At 30.4% G+C, this 18,217-nt stretch overlaps 1 protein-coding gene across 4 annotated transcripts; it reads left to right on the forward strand.

The window, feature by feature from the left end:
• The first annotated feature begins 739 nt into the window (after window positions 1-739).
• Window positions 740-13,232, forward strand: LOC137822891 (uncharacterized). 4 transcript variants are annotated; one of them, XM_068627908.1, is made up of 10 exons: window positions 740-865; window positions 1,774-2,017; window positions 3,271-3,398; window positions 4,193-4,292; window positions 4,618-5,139; window positions 5,532-5,869; window positions 6,533-6,677; window positions 10,577-10,634; window positions 11,640-11,689; window positions 12,755-13,232. In XM_068627908.1, the coding sequence occupies exons 2-10, from the start codon at window positions 1,858-1,860 to the stop codon at window positions 12,778-12,780; spliced, it is 1,527 nt and encodes a 508-aa protein (XP_068484009.1). In that variant the 5' UTR covers window positions 740-865; window positions 1,774-1,857; the 3' UTR covers window positions 12,781-13,232. The 4 variants fall into 4 exon arrangements, with proteins under 4 accessions (XP_068484009.1, XP_068484012.1, XP_068484013.1 ...); XM_068627910.1 differs by lacking the exon at window positions 740-865 and adding an exon at window positions 998-1,056; XM_068627911.1 differs by lacking the exon at window positions 10,577-10,634.
• Window positions 13,233-18,217: the final 4,985 nt, after the last annotated feature.

An 18,217-nucleotide genomic window follows, 5' to 3' on the forward strand; every position in this document is an offset into this window, starting at 1 on the left:
AGATTTGATAAAAAAAATATTAAAATTTTATTAATTTTTTCTTTTAAAGCTAATTTGTTCTTTCATATCTCTCAAGATACTATAAATGAGAGAGATTTACAAATAATTTTGTAAGACTTACTTGTACAAAGAGAATGCAGACTTAAACGTAAATAACTTAAATATGTTCTTTTTGTTAATATGTCATTATTGATTCATTAAAATGGTGGTAAACTTCTTTTCAATTCTCTCTTAAAATATAATTTTTCTTTCTTAATATTATGTACCATATATTTATGATAAAATAACTTCAATAGTTTATTATATTATATTATCTATTGTGAGATGTAACAGAAAATATAACTAATTATAACAAGAAGTAGTATAAAATATTAAAAATCCAAATCATCATTGATATCCACAGTTGTTGGTACCCACATTAACTTAATAAGTTTATATATATATATATATATATATATATATATATATATATATATATATATATATGACTTGAGAAAGTTGAACAACTCTGCAGAAGTGAGGATAAGGGACCAAACATATAGGAGGCGCGTGATTGAACGCGCTATATAGGGTGTGAGTGGGGAATTTTGTGCACTCCTGCCATCTAGGTCCTCTCTTTCTCTCTTTCCGCGAAACAGCACGTGTCAACGCGTCACGCTGAGCTGGTTCCGTTGTGCCATGTGGCATTCTCTTAGCGGTGGAAGGCACAGATCCCATCCCAGCCGTCAGAACGATCATCCAACAACACATATAGTACTTGAAGGTTCACACTGTCCATTCTCTTTCTCTCTCTTTTCTCACTCTGACCCAAATGGAACTTTAGAGAGAGAAACTAAGGGTTGGTTCGGTTACCACCACCACACAGGTAATAATCCCCTTTCCAATTTCACTCTCAATCACCTCTCGCATTTTTTTTTCTCTCAGGTAAATTATTTTTGTCTTTTTCTGTTCATAAAAAAAGATTTCAGAACTGTTTCTTGTTCTTGTAGTTGTTGTTAGTTATGCTGCTGTGTGAGTGGAAACTGAAAAACTTCGCTGTTGTGTTTTCAATTTGTGGTGAGAACGTTTTATGGGTTGGTTTTTCTGTATGCGTGTGTGTGACAATTGAGATTTGCTTGATTTTTGTTGGAAATATTTTTGGGTTGACTTCCGATTTGAGGCGTTAATTCGTGGGTTTATTGTGTGTTTTCAGACTTGGGGTTTTGGGTTTTGACTTTTCATCGGCCTTTGGTTTTGGAGTACTTGGATTGTATTAAGGGTGAATTCTTTTGATGATTGTTATCACTTGAAAATAACTGGAAACATGGAACAATAGAAAGTGGTCAAAGAGTTTTTTATTTAGTCTGTAGAAGTGATTTACTAATCATGTTTTAGAACTCTGGGAGATTATGTTTTTGATTTAAGTAATTTTAGTTTTTATAGTTTAGGTTATTGTGGTGTCAGTAATTATTATCCTATGAGCGAAAATGAGGATGGAGAAGAAATTTAGACTTCTTGATGGAGCCTGGAAAATTATGAATATAGGCTAGACTAATTAATTCAAACTTGTGTACGCAATTGAATACAGCTGCTGTATTCTTCCTTTAGGCTTGTTTGCTTCTTGGTGAAACGATGTTTTGGTGAGGGATTTTACTCTAAATTCTGATGTAAAAAGCTGCTTGCTTTTTGTGTAACTTTTTTTCCATTCCTTTTGTTAAAAATTATTTATGTATTTTTACTACTGCTTATTATATAATTGAAAATTTAGATTTTTGTTCTCTTTTTGTGCAACAGCCTCTGCTGCTTTGACTGTCTAGAGGGACCTCCCACAGATGTGCCCAGAGCAAGATTATTGCATCTACTGTAAGCACAAATCAAATGCCATCCCTAAAAATGAAGAGCAAAGTAAGCGTGAGCTGTTTAACAGAAACAAAAGATCTTCATGTGTGTCCGAAATCAAAAATTATCTCCAAAAGCCCATGTTCTAAAATCATGATCTCTACACAAAAGGCTGAAATAGACGCTACTTATCTAGATGGTAGGCGGCTGTTTCCAATCTGTCTGAGACTTCTTTCTTAGTATCTATCTATTTTCCTTTTTATTTTTCTAATCAGTGTCGTTATCAATGATTTGTGCATTTAACTTTGTTGTTTTTTTTTCAGCTTACCTTCTGCTATTTTTAGCATATATTATATAATATGTTAGTGATTTTAATCTTTCATGTGTGGACAACTTGGAGCATCACATGCATTATGATATTGGGATTTTCTTTATTATGAATAATTGATGACTTTGCATTGTTCATAATTTATGAAAATTAGCACGTTACAGAACAATTCATGCTGTTCTACCTGGCCAATAATTATCTTCATTTGTTTCTTAATTAAGAAAAAAAGTGATATGTGAAATACATCTCAATATTTCCTTGGGATGTGGATCCTCTTATGTTAGTTTTTCAAGTGACCATGTCATGTGAGAAAAGGGAAGACATTAAGGTCCTCCTTTTCTGGGTGCTACACCCCTCCCTACACTGGGTCTCAGAAATAGTCCTGTGTTATGTTAATCTCTTATCACATGGCATAGTCATGTGGAAAATTCAGGATGAGAAGATCTAAATCCTTGTTGTAAATGAAAGATGAGAAAAAGAAACACGTGACAACAGCAAAGAGATCCAAAAGTGAAGCTACTTTACTACCATAAGGGTAGTCTTATTACCTAGATAATATGGATTACCGGTCTTTTCCTTGTCATGTGAGTTGAGTTGATGCTTTTGAGCCACATAAACGAGGATGTAAGAAAGAATTGTTCTCTGTGATACCAATATGGATTTATGATCTGAGATTAATTTTAAATATGGTTTCTTATAAGCCCTTTGTGTATTTCTGAACAGTAATCTTTAGGATTCTTCATTGTCATAAACTTGTTCTATTTGTAATGTCTTGGAATCTTTGATCATAGTTTTCAAAGTGCAGCTTTGTGCTGGCATCATTAATGTACAGGTATTAAATCATTATTTGGGGGTTTTCTAAAAGTTTTTAATGTTGGATTATGGAACAGAAAAAATTGTTATGGTGAGATTCATTTGGTAACTGAACTAGTTCTTAATCTTTTGACTGAGTAGAGTGGGCCAACTATAAAATTTTGTACCCATTTCTTGCTGTTGTTTTTTACATAATCTGTTCCTGTGCTGCAATAATGGGTATTACTCTCTGAAATCTTCCTAATTTATTTGGTTTGTGCTTAAATTATTTCAATTCCTCACATTTGATAGTTCCTACTCTTTCTCTGTAGTTTCCTCAAGGACACAGCCCAAAGATGATGCTTGCGATCAATCTATTGACAGCAACGAATTTGTGGATAAAGAAAAGTCTGAATCCGAGCACCAATTTTCTGTTTGTTCTTCTGTCCTGGGAAAAATGGTAGAGTTTGATTTATTGGCTTTAGACAACTATTTGGAAGTTTACTTGTTTAATTTACTAATAGCTGGTGTTAATCACTACAGTGATCTAGACAACTGCCACAAATAGAGGGTGAATTGTTTGATATAATCCTTCATAAATATTGTCGTAAAATGAACTCATCCACAATTTGCTAGGCTGTGTCAAAACTGAACACTTTATTGGCCTTTAGAATTTTCTGTAAAAACTTAAAACTCTAAAAGGGCTAAGGATGTTGTCTTCCCCTATTTTATATTTTTATGCAATGTTTTCATTAGTGCTGTTTACAGGATGGATCTTGTGAGTTTGAATGCTCTTTTTAACCCCCTCTCTTTCTCAATGATTATTTTATTTTCCTGCATATATAGACTTGTGTTGCACTCAAAAAGAAAAACTATTATACTTATAGCCGTCCGGTACTTTATAAATAAATTAGGCCATTTCCTAACTAAAAGGATATTTCTAGAAACTTTAGCTTTGGTTATAGTGAGAGCATGGAGGAACTACTTCTAGAAGCTTTGAGTGTAACTTAGCGTTCCTGTTTAAAAGTTATGTTATGCCATATGATATCTGAACACATTGAGAGGAGAATCAAGGATGATTGCTCCGGGGTGTGATGCTTCAATTCAATATGGAAGCTAAATATTTTCCTTGGCATTTTAAAAATAATAACAGATTGTTTTGCTAATGTTCATATCTTGTCAACCATTACTCTATAATCCACGAAATTTGAACTTTTTTATAATGCACAACTGACAATTCTTTCTTTTTTCTAGGAACTAACCAACCCCTGTACAGCAAGCTTACAAACAATGTTTTCTCCTGCTTTTGAGCCCATTGAAGTCCATTCACAACATTATACTGAAAAGGATGCAGGTATGAGACATGAGAATAATGAAATATCCTTTATCATAAATTGTAAAACAAAGTCTGTGCACCTGACTAAAACAAAAAATTGAGACCCTAAAAAAAGTAGTGAAATACCCCTACGATTGAACATGTAATATTTTGGCTTGAAATTTCTGACTGTAATGATATTTACAGTCCTACCCAATTTCCTGGAGGACCAAAATTAGTTAGAGGTGTTTGATTCTCATGGTTTTCTTTTAGATTGAACTACCTGCATCACAATATATGGCTCTTACTTCCTGATTAGTTGATAATTATTTAATATATGCTAACTACTTTGGTTCTATTTTAGGGAGCATTGGTGATACAAACATAGTAGGACTGGGAGCTGATGAGGGAAGAAGCATTTGTGGTTATGAAACATGTGATGTATCTGACTTTTACATTTCTGACATGATCATTACAAGCTTACCCTTTGGTGGAAATTCCTTTGATGATGATATCAGTGAAAGCAACTGCCTATCTGATTATGGATCTGCTGAGCCTTCCATGTTTACTGCATCTGAACAGTACATGATCCTGCCTGCTCTTGAAGATGATATTAAAGTTGGTTGTACTTCTGATATCGTATCATTTGAAGAAACTGTGATGGTTCGAGAAAGTGCCAGTTTGTATTCGGCAATGGGTCAGATAAGATCCTGCAACCAGGAGTCAGATGTTAAAAGTGACTTGGATAAATCAGAGTGCTTTGATCCACAGTCATTTATCAAGAATCTACCAGAACTATCAGAAATAGAAGTGAATGGGCAGCCAACCCTAATTCCTAAGGAATCTCCAAGAAGAAAGTCAATAACTCTAGTGCTTGATTTAGATGGTAAGAAAATAAGTTAGCATGTCTCCCACAGAATATTAATAATCAATAATTATTTAATATAGCATTGACATAAATTACTATCGTTAAGTTAAATTATGCTTATGACCAATTCACCATTTCTTATTCATTATGATTATAAGTTGCTTTTGATTCATGACACCCTTTTTAAACCTTTTTATTGTTATTTATACTGATTGGTCTTTATCATGAAAATATGGCACTTCTCAACCAAACGGGCATAGTTTGACTGATTTCTTTAAGCATTTCTACTGGATGATATTTCTCTGTTTCATTCATATAAATCAGATTTATCATTTTTCTGAATGTTTTTGAAATATTTAATGTTGCAAATACTTTTTACCTAGCCATCTGCCATGTTTTCTTGTATCCAGAAACACTTGTTCATTCTACACTGGAACACTGCGATGATGCGGATTTCACTTTTACTGTTTTCTTCAATATGAAAGAATACACGGTATATGTAAAACAGAGGCCTTATCTCCACGCATTCTTGGAGAGAGTATCAGAGATGTTTGAAGTAGTTATTTTTACTGCCAGCCAGAGCATATATGCAAAGCAACTACTTGATATATTGGATCCTGAAGGAAGATTTATCTCTCGTCGCATGTATCGAGAGTCATGCCTTTTCTCAGATGGAAATTACACAAAAGATCTTACTATATTAGGTGTTGATCTTGCAAAAGTTGCTATAATTGATAATTCACCTCAGGTACGAAATCCATTGCCCACTTTTGTTGGTTCAAGTTATTGTCTTCAGTTCCCAAGTTGTTGGTTGCAATATCTGTTAAGTATTCAACTCTCACCACAATGTTATTGAGTCTGAGGGTAATTAAATATATTTCACTTTTCCAATTGTTGTATATATTAGAAGATTTTCCATAAGGCATAGGTATGTTGAAAGCTTCACAAGTTATCTTGTGGACTACTGCAGCAAGCATTAGATTTGCATTAGGCTCTAATATTTGCCAAGACAATAATACAATAGAAGAAATTTGAGATTGCTTACAACGAGTCAATGATAACTTTTGTTTGGATAAAAGGTAAAGGAAGGGACTTGGTTGGACCTTGTTTGGACGTTTTAGAGTAGGGAAGGAGGACAAAGTGTTTCTTCTTTCCCCCTCAAAATTGGGCTGGGGTTGAAGGCTTTATTTTAAAGAGGAAAATAGTCCTCATTCTATCCTTCACACCCTTAAACATCCATACAAGAGGAAATAACTCTCTTCCATCCCCTTCTCTCACCTCTCCATCTCTTTCCCCACTTAAAAACACCTAAAGGCTCCTGTCACCCTGGATGGGGGACGAGGAGATATTATTTTCTTTATTGAATATTCTTGAGTGTTTAATCCTTTTATTCTTATGTAATGCATTTCAGGTTTTCCGGTTGCAAGTAAATAATGGTATTCCTATAAAGAGTTGGTTTGATGATCCATTAGATTGCGCACTGATGTCACTACTTCCCTTTCTTGAGACTTTGGCTGATGCTGATGATGTCCGTCCTCTCATTGCAAAGAGATATGGTAACAAAGAATAAGGTTTCTCATTAGACCAAATTTAGCTGATCTTCTTTCTTCTAGGATTAAGAAAAAATTGGCCTCTAATTAGATGCTAAAGCCTCCTTTCTATTTGAGTTTGAGATGAATTAACCTATAAAATAAACTATTGGTTATCTTATTGTTGAGTCCAGAATTGGTTCCCCTTTCTTCTCAGTTGACAAATGTGGAGTTCTGTGTTTCTCTCAAAAGGTAGTTGTAGCATCCATCTCTTTGTCTTCACTTCCTCATGTTAGTCCTTGTACAGTAAAAGTTTGAATATTCCGTGGGGGTGTACATGAAATTTATCATATTAAGGAATATAGTTCTGAAAGTTACATATTTCACTGTTTTTCATTTGAAGGGCCAATCTATTTTCATGTGTGCTGATAGAAATGGAATCTTTTATTAAGTTTTACTTGGTCTGTGTTATTATGTTTTAAACATTTTATCGTCATATATTCCTTTAATGTTATGATTCAAGTATTATCTTATGAACGTTGATTGATGCAGTGTGTAATTTGTTGTTTAAAGAGACAAATTTAGTTTAATATATTAAGAAACAGTGACTATTTGTCCAGGAACAGTAAAAATACTAGGAAAAACTGAGAAAGTACAATAAATTGAAAAGGGGTAAATTTTAGAGCTGAAGTTATAACAATCAAGTTAACAGTTCTATGAATAATATTGAATAGTATTTGTTCATTAATGTTTCAAACAATAGTTATCATCCATTGCCAACAAATTTGAAACATTCAAATATATGGTCATAGATATGAAACATCAACAAGTTCGTGGGAATCGTGAGAATACTTGAATAGTATAGTTTTGAGGATAATTATGTATAATGATAATCTTGTTTCATTTAAGGTTTCGGTTGCATTTTTAAACTAAGTGCAGTATACGAATGCCAAATCAATCCCATTCATTATCTAAACATCCAGATAAATAAGTATTAAGTCATCCTACTGTTTATGATTAAGGAAAAATTATTCCTGCATCCACTTTTCCTTGCTGTTGAGACATTAAGTATACTACAACGATACATATTTGATTTAGGTTATATTTAGCCCGACTCTTTTATTTTCTCTTCTCCTTAAAAGAAGTTTAGAACATTTTTTCTGTAGAGCTCTTAGTAGTTATTTTATTTTTAAAAAGCTAGGTGAAGGAGTTTTACTCTCTCTCTCTCTCTGTTCTCTCTATTTCTTTGTATCCACTTTCTCTCTCTTCCTCTGCTCTTCTGCCATCTCTCTATTGAGTTCTCTTTTAAGCTTTAAAAAAATTGAAATTTTCCAAACTTCTTTATTTTTAAAGCTCTTATTTTGAGCTTAACTTTAAAGTAGTTAAGCTAAAGTATTAAGAAGAAAGATGGGCCAAAATAGCCTTATTTGACTTCGTTTCAATTTATATCATATTTAATTTAATTTTATGTAAATAAATTGCTTTCTTTTAGGAAATTTCCTGTACATGATGTAATCCGGACCATATCTGTAGATTCAGCTCCAATTTTTCCTTATGTTGTTTTCTCCTTGTATCTTTTTATCTATCTATCCATATATATATATATATATATATATATGCATGTATCCTGTGCAGTATAATAAGTCAGAAATGGACATATTCTTTAGTTCTTTCCTCTGGTCTGAAGGCTAGCTTTATACATATGACCCCAGTTACTGTGCTGAATGTATTCAAAATCAAATCATGGTTTGCGTTTCTGGATTTTTCAGTTCTCTCCTGGATTAAATTCCCATATTATGATATACATAGACATGTATTTGTTAAATGTGTCGGGCCCATCCTTTTATTGTTTCTGTTCAATTTTATAATGCCATCTGGCCGACTTGTGAAAATAATAAAAAGATAGATTAGGATGAGGAATGAGAAAATCCTGTCTTTGGGTTTTCACTTTAGGATAGAAGTTGGGACTATAAATTATATTCTTCAAAACTTTTTATCAAATGGTTCTTTGTTAGGTAACTACCTTAGCAGTATGATAGGTTAGTTACTCGCCAGTTAGTTAGTTAGTGAGGTTCAATAGTTTAAATAAGTCATGTTGCCTATAAATAAGAAGGGAGGGAGAGACATAGATCATCTTGTTGTCTGGGAGAGGAAATTGGGGCCTATTGGCATTGGGAAGTGAAGACCCTCAAAGTTCTGTAGTATGTGTGTGTTCTATTTTACAAATTGGATTCAGTTCTTTCCCCGTTCTTTCCAGTAAAGATACCTGATTTCTACGGACTGGTATCAGAACATTGTGTTGGAGCTGTGGGTATGAAGACTTTCAAAATGATTCCTACATTTGATGGAAAAGAGGCCTAAGGAGTTATCTTAGGCTGAAGTGCAATGGCAGTGCTGTTCTCAATCAGTAGAGACAGAGTAATTAAAAGGAAATGTGGTTGACCTTTCTGACGGCAACAGTCAAAAGATTTCATCCAGAGAGTAGTTTTGATTGATATGATCGAGTTTGGGATGAGAAGAACCATGGGAGCCAAGAAACGGATTCTAGAATGTGGATACAAGGGTCAAAAGAACGAACCTTTACATTCAAGAAGAGGCAAACTATGGTGAATTAGAACCAACAGTAAAATTAGAGTTCTAAAAACAAGGTTGTGGATAGAGCATCAATGGGGAGGAAGCAAAAGAAACACAGAACAAGAGTAATAATTTAGCAAATCAGTTGATTGAGAATAAGAGAAGCCTTGGTATGAGCATGGACAAAGAAGTTGTGAGAGATAATGAAACCCCAAGAGTTCTGGTCGACCTATCATCAGCTGTGTAGGAGCTCAGTCTCTAGTGCTTCAATCACTGCTTCAACCACCAGACTCAAAAGCTTCCACTTAGGATGATGGGTTGTCATTCTGTCACCCCAGATTCCATCATCAGAATTGCAAAGGACACTGAATTGTGACCCTTGTATGGTGACTGAAGTAGAGGCAGAGATTGGATTTGTCTTGCCTATCCAAAGCATTGATATGTGGGGTATGGTCAGTGTTACCTTGAAAAGGAAGAAGCCACTTGCCTTGGTGCAATTTGGAAAGGAGTCGGAGAATCTCAGTCCTGTGCAGGGCCATTGATACTTAGTTTCACAGTCAATAATATTACAAAAACAGATATTTGGAGAAGAATAGAGGTATTCAACTATTTGTATTGGACCAAGAATGGCTTGATGATATTTTTGGGGCTGCTGCAGGGGTGGGATTTGGCTTGGTTGTCATACTTAAAATAATTGGAACCCTGATTGGAACTTGCAGCAGTTAGCGATTTCATCTTGAAACAATGTGAGTGCTTTTTTATTTTTGGAGGGGGGAGTATTGTTAGATGACCCCCATTTGCAATTAGTTAAATAGGTTAGTTACAATAGTGAGTTAGTTAGATGGTCTGAATAAGGCGTGTTGTCTATTTATGATGGGATGGGTAGAAGTAGATTATCTTGTCATATATGAGAGGAAATTAGGGCCTTGGTCATTGGGAGGTGCTGACCCTTGAAGTTCGATAGTTTGTGTCTCTGATTCGGTTAATTGGGGGGAGTGGGGTGTTCTTCCTTATTCTTTCCATTAAAGATACCAGGACTCACGACCAAGATCATTCACTAAATAAAAAGGTTGACTGTGCAATAAATGGCTGAATATACATTTTGAGAGTTCAATGCTTGAAATATTTTGGTAATCAGATGGAAGAAAGATAGAGAATTGCTCTTAACCTGATAGTCTTAATACACTTGCAATAAGCTATTAAGTGGATGATAAAAAATTATTCATTTGGTTTATGGAAAAATTAATTGTCAAGAATGATATATTAAAATTTTGAATAAGGGATGCTTATACTGTCTTTAATTTTAAATGTTCATCATCATTGTAAACATAAAGTGTTTTGGCCACCATCAGGTCTGAGTTGGAAGTCATCATCCTTGATAATTTCAATTGAGTTGTCAAGATGTAAGAGGTAACAAACTAGCTTCCCCGCGTTTTCCATTATTTCTTTAAACTTCAAACTAACTTGTTATAAATTTCCTTTCAAGATTATCCTGTACTGAGTTCTGGTTCAACCATATTTTTATATATCAACTAAATTGTTTTCTAAGCTTCCAAGTGGTCTGTTGTAATGCTTATCTTGATGACTAAGACTATTTCCTTCATATGTATAAAGACATTTATTGTCAATGAGGAAACAGTTGGTACAGGTGGAAGGAGAATATTATAATTTTGTAAACATCCTTGAGTATCACCCACTTGGTTGTACTGCTATATACTTCACTAGAAATAAATTTACTTTTATCATCCTATATGATGGTACGCGGGTGATATAAGAACTGTCATTTATTAGGACTTCCATTGTTGTATCTTAGAAAAGAGACATACGTTAAGATTGAATTACCTGTGTGACAATGAGTTTGTTTCAGTGGTTTACAAATGGATAGGATATCCCTAATGCTTTGGCTGGCAGCTGGAGGATCTTGAATGTTGCCTGTAGTTTTGTATCTTCTGATAGAGTTTATTAATCTTAATGTCTTACGCAGCCGTATATTAGTGTAACCCTCTCCAGAATATCAACTTATAAGTCAACCTTAGTGGAGTGGACTTGTTTGAGGTAATCTAATATAACAACAACTACAACAGGAGGTGATATATTTTAAAAGGACTAATATATTATTATCATTAAATCGTCAGTATGCTACATGGACAATTCAACTATATGTGATCGAATGGAAATATTGGAAGTTAAGTATCTGTATTTGTGCATATGATATGATAAGTATGCTTATGTGGTTTATTCTAGAAGACAGGTGGTTTTATGATTTTTTTAATCTGCCCGACAGTCCTTTAGGTTTGAATTATAAGTTCATAGACTTGGCCTGTATTAAATAGCTGACTATCACTGCTTTAATGATTGCCTACTATTCCTTGCTATCTTCATATGCTTTCATGATTTTGCATCCATTGCCTGCAGGTCTGTGAAGAAAATTTTATTAGATTATCCCTCTAATGGCTGTTTGATAGGTATGTAAATTTTGATTACACAATAGTCCAGAAGATATATGTTAATTATCTTGTCATGAGATTTTAACCATTTTTCACCATCGTCACCTGAAGCAAGGTGGTGTGTAAAGTTGTAAAATCTAACTTGGAAATTTTGAGACATTGTTATTTTCTTTTTCTTTCCCGGGCCATTTTTTATTTTTGTCTTTACATTTGGCTGTAAACCTATGTAATTCTAGGTAGAAGGTTGTTGAAGTGTGTGTGTATTTTTTTTTTAATATTTTCATCTTTAGTTGAATTAGAATATGGTCATTTAATGTGATATTTGCAAACTACGTTAAAATGGTTTGTTTAGTTATTTGATGGGTACCTGATATGGTTTTTATATTTTAAACACTTGAAGAATTCCAACTTTGGGACCAACTTTCTCTATTCCAAAAAATTCAGCTAGAACTTCCTTTTTATTTCGTAAAGCATATTTGGGCGTTTGTTGATTTTTTTGGATCTATAATTTCTTTATTATGTCCTTTTGTTATGTTATCCTTGCTTTGAATTTTACCTTTTGTAAAAAGATTAATATTATTACTCATTACCCGACAGAAACAGAAATGAGATACAAATTTTATATCAACTTTTACTTTGAAAAGAGGGAGGAGTGTAATTAAATTTGCATATCCTTAAGAAAACATTGTTGTATTGCTTCCTCTTAGTTACAATGTGTTAGTTTAACTAAAGTTGAGAAGCCAAACTTTTAATTTCACCAAGTTGACTATAATACTGATCAAGTATTATACTCGTCAATCACAGGAACAAAGATAAATGTTAGCTTTTACTTTGAAAACAGTCATCAAATTTTCAATTTTATCAATTCAAAGAGTAATCAAGTAGATGACTAGTCACATCTACAGCCACATTAAGTTGATTAGAAGAATTTGCAAAAGTGTCAAATTTGTTTGCACAACCGGTCGCACAAAACCATCATTGATACTATCAATCACCCCTGTTCTCTGCCTTCAATTGCATTAGTTTTGAATCAAAGTTAAGCTTTTGAGATTGAAAACTAGAACCTTTTTCAAAATTGTGTAGGAAATATGCTACAAAGTTACCATTAAGTGGCTTCATTGGAGCAAGAAGAAGAAGTTGGTTTTGGAAGAAATCGTGCATGAAATTCAGTTGGCTTGCTTCTGTAGCAACACATTTTGGTTCAATCACACATTGCTTGAAATTGAATTTGGCTTCATTTTGTTTCTTTCATTTGGATATTTGATTACAAGCTTCAAGCTAAATATCCAATCTAACTAAGAATTCATCAATCCTTCACCACCAAGGTTGTTGAAGCATGGATGCTAGGTTGAATATTTGATCTTGGGGATCTCCTTTTGAACTTTGAAAAACTCTCACCGTTTTCTAATCTGAAAAAGGTTGAGATCAAAATTTTCATGAACTTTCTCATAACCTTTTGATGATGATGGAGTGCATCTCAGTGGGGTCTTTGTAGAATCACCGGTATCATCATAAATAATCAAGAAAGCTTTGACTCGACACATTTTAGGAAATCCAAAAATTGTCTTCATTAGTCATTTCTTTCCCTTTTGTATAAAGGAGTGTCAAAAGTGAGACATTGACTCACATGAATTGGTTTACAACTAAAAGCAAGTCAACTAAAGTATTTTGACACCTTATTTTGTATTAATTTTGGACAACTCATTTTTTTTAAGAATACATAAAAATTGACCAATAAAGCAAAACATGAAATAATAGGTCAGGAAGAAAGAGTAAGATTAAAGAGACAACTAAGAATTGAGTGTTCTTAGGTAACACGTTTCAATAATTCAAAAGAAAAATGAGTAAAAAAGTTTCAAAAATAAAATAAAATAATGGATAAGAAAACAGAAAAAAATAACATTAAAAATATAGTGGTTGATTATTTTTCTGATGATAGAAGAAAGTTCTTTACTTCTAATAACGATCTTGAAAACTACTAGCTCAAAACACAGACTATACAGTCATTCAATCAAAGATTATAAAACCTATATCCTCAAAGAGCAAAACCACAAATTATGACTGATATGATTTTTAAAGTAATTATTTTAATAATAAATAATATGTTTTGATCACCTTATTATTCCATAAATATAATTATATAATTTATTATTCCATAAATATAAAACATCAAACCTAACGATTTAAGAAATAAAATAAATCATTATTCTTTATTGATACTTTTACCTTGCATTGAGATAGGAATTTGTAATATATTTAAATATGTTAAATTTGAATGAATATTGTTTTCAGTGTAATAAGTATTGATATATTTTGATTTTAATACAATAAAAAAAAACAACCTTAGTACAAAACTAATCAAAATTAAAAAATTTGTATTAATTTTTTTATTCTTATTGTAATAAAAAGTATGCAATTAAATTTTAATATTCATTGAAGATTTTAAATTTATAAATAAAAAGTAAAAGGAATAAAGTTCTTTTTCAAGACTAATTGTATAGTAATCTTAATTTTTTCTTTTTCAAGACTAATTGTATAGTAATCTTAATTTTTTCTTTTTAAGGACTAATTGTATAGTAATCTTAATTTTTCATGTGATAATTATTAAAGACTAAAAACATACTAAATTATTAATTAAGTTCAAACAAAACTAAGGAAACTGAATTTTTTTTAATTAAAACTATTGTTTTTCATTTTTATTTTTATTATACTAAAAACAGAATCTATTAATACTTGTTGAATTAAACCAACTATTTACTCTATATACTTTTTTAAAATATTTTATTTAGATAAAATAATTCAAATTTATTAAGTTTTAATTCTTTTATTTAGATAAAGTGTAACATCCAAAAATATTTTTATATACAAATTTACAGTTTTTCAAAACATTTTTAATATAAGATTAGAACTTATAAATATATAAATATTTACAATTTATAGTTTATAACAAAACTCTAAAGTTTTTAAGACTCTCTTACACCTGTATGATTATCAGCTAGTTTACATAGTACAATTATCGCAATTCACACATAAATAAATATATACAAAGGTAAATTATCAAAATAAAGTTCTGACACACTAAAATATAAGTAAAACAACTAATGTAATTAGTAATTTATAATTAATTTAGTTTCCTTTTTACACAAATACAATCATACAAAATCTAAATATCAATCACAATAATTTGATTTGATTTCAATCTACGGTACTTTGATTTCATTTCAATCATCTTGACTTGACATAGATTTCATTTGCCCCACAGGTACCTTGATTTCTTTTAAACCCTCAACACCTTTGATTTTAGGCCAATCATAGTGATTGCATATGAATCTATTGTTTTTCGAAAGACTCATTAATCAAATTGTGACATAAATTCATTTATCTTACGGTACCTTGATTTCCTTAGAATCCCCAATACCCTTTTGATTTCATTTCAATCAATGATAACATATGGATTTATTCTCTTCCAGAAGACTCATTAAGTATGTCCATACCAGAGACTAACATCTAATCCACTCCAATCGGATCAGGGTAAGTCCAAACATCCATACCGTGTGACTACAAGCGGTCATGGTGTGTATGAACTCCCTCTCTAACTTCTCAACAACTAATAGCTTAGTCTATGCGACTTAAATTATTAGTGAAGCCAGAGGATCTTTGTTTGTAGACTTTTCATACTTAATGTACCAAAACACAACATCTTATACATTACCTCGAATGTAAGACATCAAATTTATGCAGCTTTCATCAATCACATACAACACATATCATTCACATACAACTCATATCAATCACTCATACATACATAATTTAAGATTTCTCAAACCAATTACATGTATATTTCAAATTTATACTCATATAAACTTATAATCAAATTCAGTTTAACTAACTTTATAACCTAACATGCATACAATTACTAGATTAACTTGTTATTTAAATAAAGTATATAAGGTTCTATTTTAAAAACATAGATAACTTCCCTTACCTGTAATTTCTTATTCCGAGGAGATTCGTGTTCAGGTAGAGGAACCACTCTAAAATCTAGGGACCTAAAACAAGTTATCCAAACATTACCAAATTTTAGTATGTAGTAAAACAAGTTGAGAGGAACATTTTTCTCAACTCTCTCCATCAAGATTGATGGTTAAATCCTAGAAAAAATAGAGAATAAAAAATGTTTAGAGTAAAAATAAACTTACTATTTGAAGATTTGATAGATAGAAATGTAGCCTAAGTTCCCAATTAGTGTAAGGTGTGATGAGATTTTGAAATAGATGAAGTATGAGAGAGAAATTGAAGAGAGAAGGACATAAAGTATTTTAATTATTATTAAATATAAAAAATTATTTAAATATTAAATAATTATTAATAATTTTAAAAATATCAATATTGATGAACTTTTTGTTAATAGTGTGGATGATGTTGATAAGATTTTTCAAGATTTTTATAACTGATATTAACAGTTTTTTCTTAATTAATATTAACTGAAATTATTTTTAGTTGATGCGATCATAATTATTTACACTAACATCATTCATCCTTATTTTTACAATATTATTGATTGATTTTTTTCCTCAACTTTTCGATTATCAACTAAAAATTTGTCTTAGTTGACATTGATAAAAAAAATCTAATTAAAATGAATGTGAATTTTTCTAGTTAGCATTAGAAAAAATTAATGAAGGCACCCATGATAAAAAACAAAAAAACGTAGAAAATATCTAATTCACAAAAAAAATCTTCAACATTGAGAGAAAAAATAATAATGATTTATAACAACTAAAATAATAAAATAATTCTAACAATTTAAATAAAAATAACTCTTATTCATATTAATAAAAAATAAAAAATCCTATTCAACATTAATTAAATGAAAATTAATATTTCAATAATATCTTTAGTCTTAGTTAAGAGATAATAGAAGGACACATGTGATAAATTTGAGAATACTAAGAATTTTAAATTTTTTTTATCACAATTTTAAGTAATCTAATTACTCTATTAAAGTTATCAAATTTCAATGTATAAATTTTCTTATTCAAACAATATAATTTTATATAATATTTTCAATTTTTTGTAAAAACAAATTATTTTTCTAAAATTTATTATTCAAAGGACTTTGGGAATATATTTTCTGGTGTGAAAAATATAATCATTTATTCTATTACATCTCAATTTTAAAATAAAGATATATTTTTTTAAGGTATGTATGATGTATCTCAATAAGTTATTGCAGAAATTTTATTTCCGACAATTCCGCTCCAAAATAGAAAATACATATTTTTCATTACTGCCATAAGATCTTACATTAATTTGTAAAAAAAATTAAAAATCTTAAAAAACCACTAAATAAAAATCAATTCTAAAAACAAAAAATAATTAGTTGTTATTGGGACTAAATTAAAGATTATTTTAGAAACTAAAAGAAATTATTGGTTTCTAAATTAGTTTATATTATTGATGAATAATTTCTAAATTGGTATCTAATTAGCAACCAATATTTTTGCTACCAAATTTAGAATTTAAATAATTGGTAGTTAATTAGATACCAATTTAAAAACTATTATACTAGAAACTAATTTAAAAACTAATAATTTTTTTAGTCTCTAGAATGGTCTCTAATTTAATCACTATAGTAACTAATATTTTTTATCTTTAAAATTAGTTTCTATTTAATGATTTTCTTGTAGTGATAAGTTTATTTTAAATAGTGATTCATAAAAAAAAAATAACACTTAATTAATCCAATGATTAGGACTGTGTAGAATATTCTTCTTAATAACAGAACTATTCAAATTATTGTCCATTATTTTACAATAAAAATAACAAAAAAATCAATCACTTATATGCATTATATAATTATATAAAGTAACTGTTGAATATATAGAATAATTTTACTGTTCCTATATATTCATCTTATAAAACAATATTAAATCATCATTACATTTTAAATAATACTAAATATAATTACATATCTTATATAGTTATGATATACCACGTTATTATAACATAAATATTGTTGGAGTTATCATATCAATTAAAAATTGAGACATTTTATTTTCATTAATAAATGATGTAAATCTCATCTTATAAACCGATTTTATAAAATTAAGTTAAACTTAAAATTCACTTATTATTAAATATAATTATATAATAAATATTATGATATAAATATATAATTAGAAATTATAAAATAAATATAAAATCTCAAATCAAATAATTTAAGAAACAAAATCCATACTTATTTTTCACGGATATTCCTATTCTAAGAGAATAGGTGTTGAAAAAAAATCTTAAATCTTCTTATGTGAAACAATTTCATCATTTATTCTTTTACATTTCAATTTTAAAGCAACCATATATCATGTTATAGAATATTTTTTGAGAGATTTGACATTAGCACAATAACTTTTTTTGAAGTTGAATTTTTTTGAAATCACACTATTGAATATGGGTGATTTTCATTTTACAATTGTAAAAGTAATTTTTTTTAAATAATGAATATTAATTTGAAACATTCAATACTGATATTATATAGAAGAAGCA

Source organism: Phaseolus vulgaris, chromosome 9 (assembly GCF_000499845.2).
Source record: "Phaseolus vulgaris cultivar G19833 chromosome 9, P. vulgaris v2.0, whole genome shotgun sequence".
In the NCBI taxonomy this organism is placed as follows: domain Eukaryota; kingdom Viridiplantae; phylum Streptophyta; class Magnoliopsida; order Fabales; family Fabaceae; genus Phaseolus; species Phaseolus vulgaris.

Coding starts and splice junctions, on each gene's coding strand:
- LOC137822891 (XM_068627908.1), top strand. CDS start 1,858: ATGCCATCCCTAAAAATGAAGAGCAAAGTAAGCGTGAGCTGTTTAACA. Junction 3,399..4,192: donor CTTCTGTCCTGGGAAAAATG/GTAGAGTTTGAT, acceptor TCTTTTTTCTAG/GAACTAACCAACCCCTGTAC. Junction 10,635..11,639: donor GAGTTGTCAAGATGTAAGAG/GTAACAAACTAG, acceptor CATTGCCTGCAG/GTCTGTGAAGAAAATTTTAT.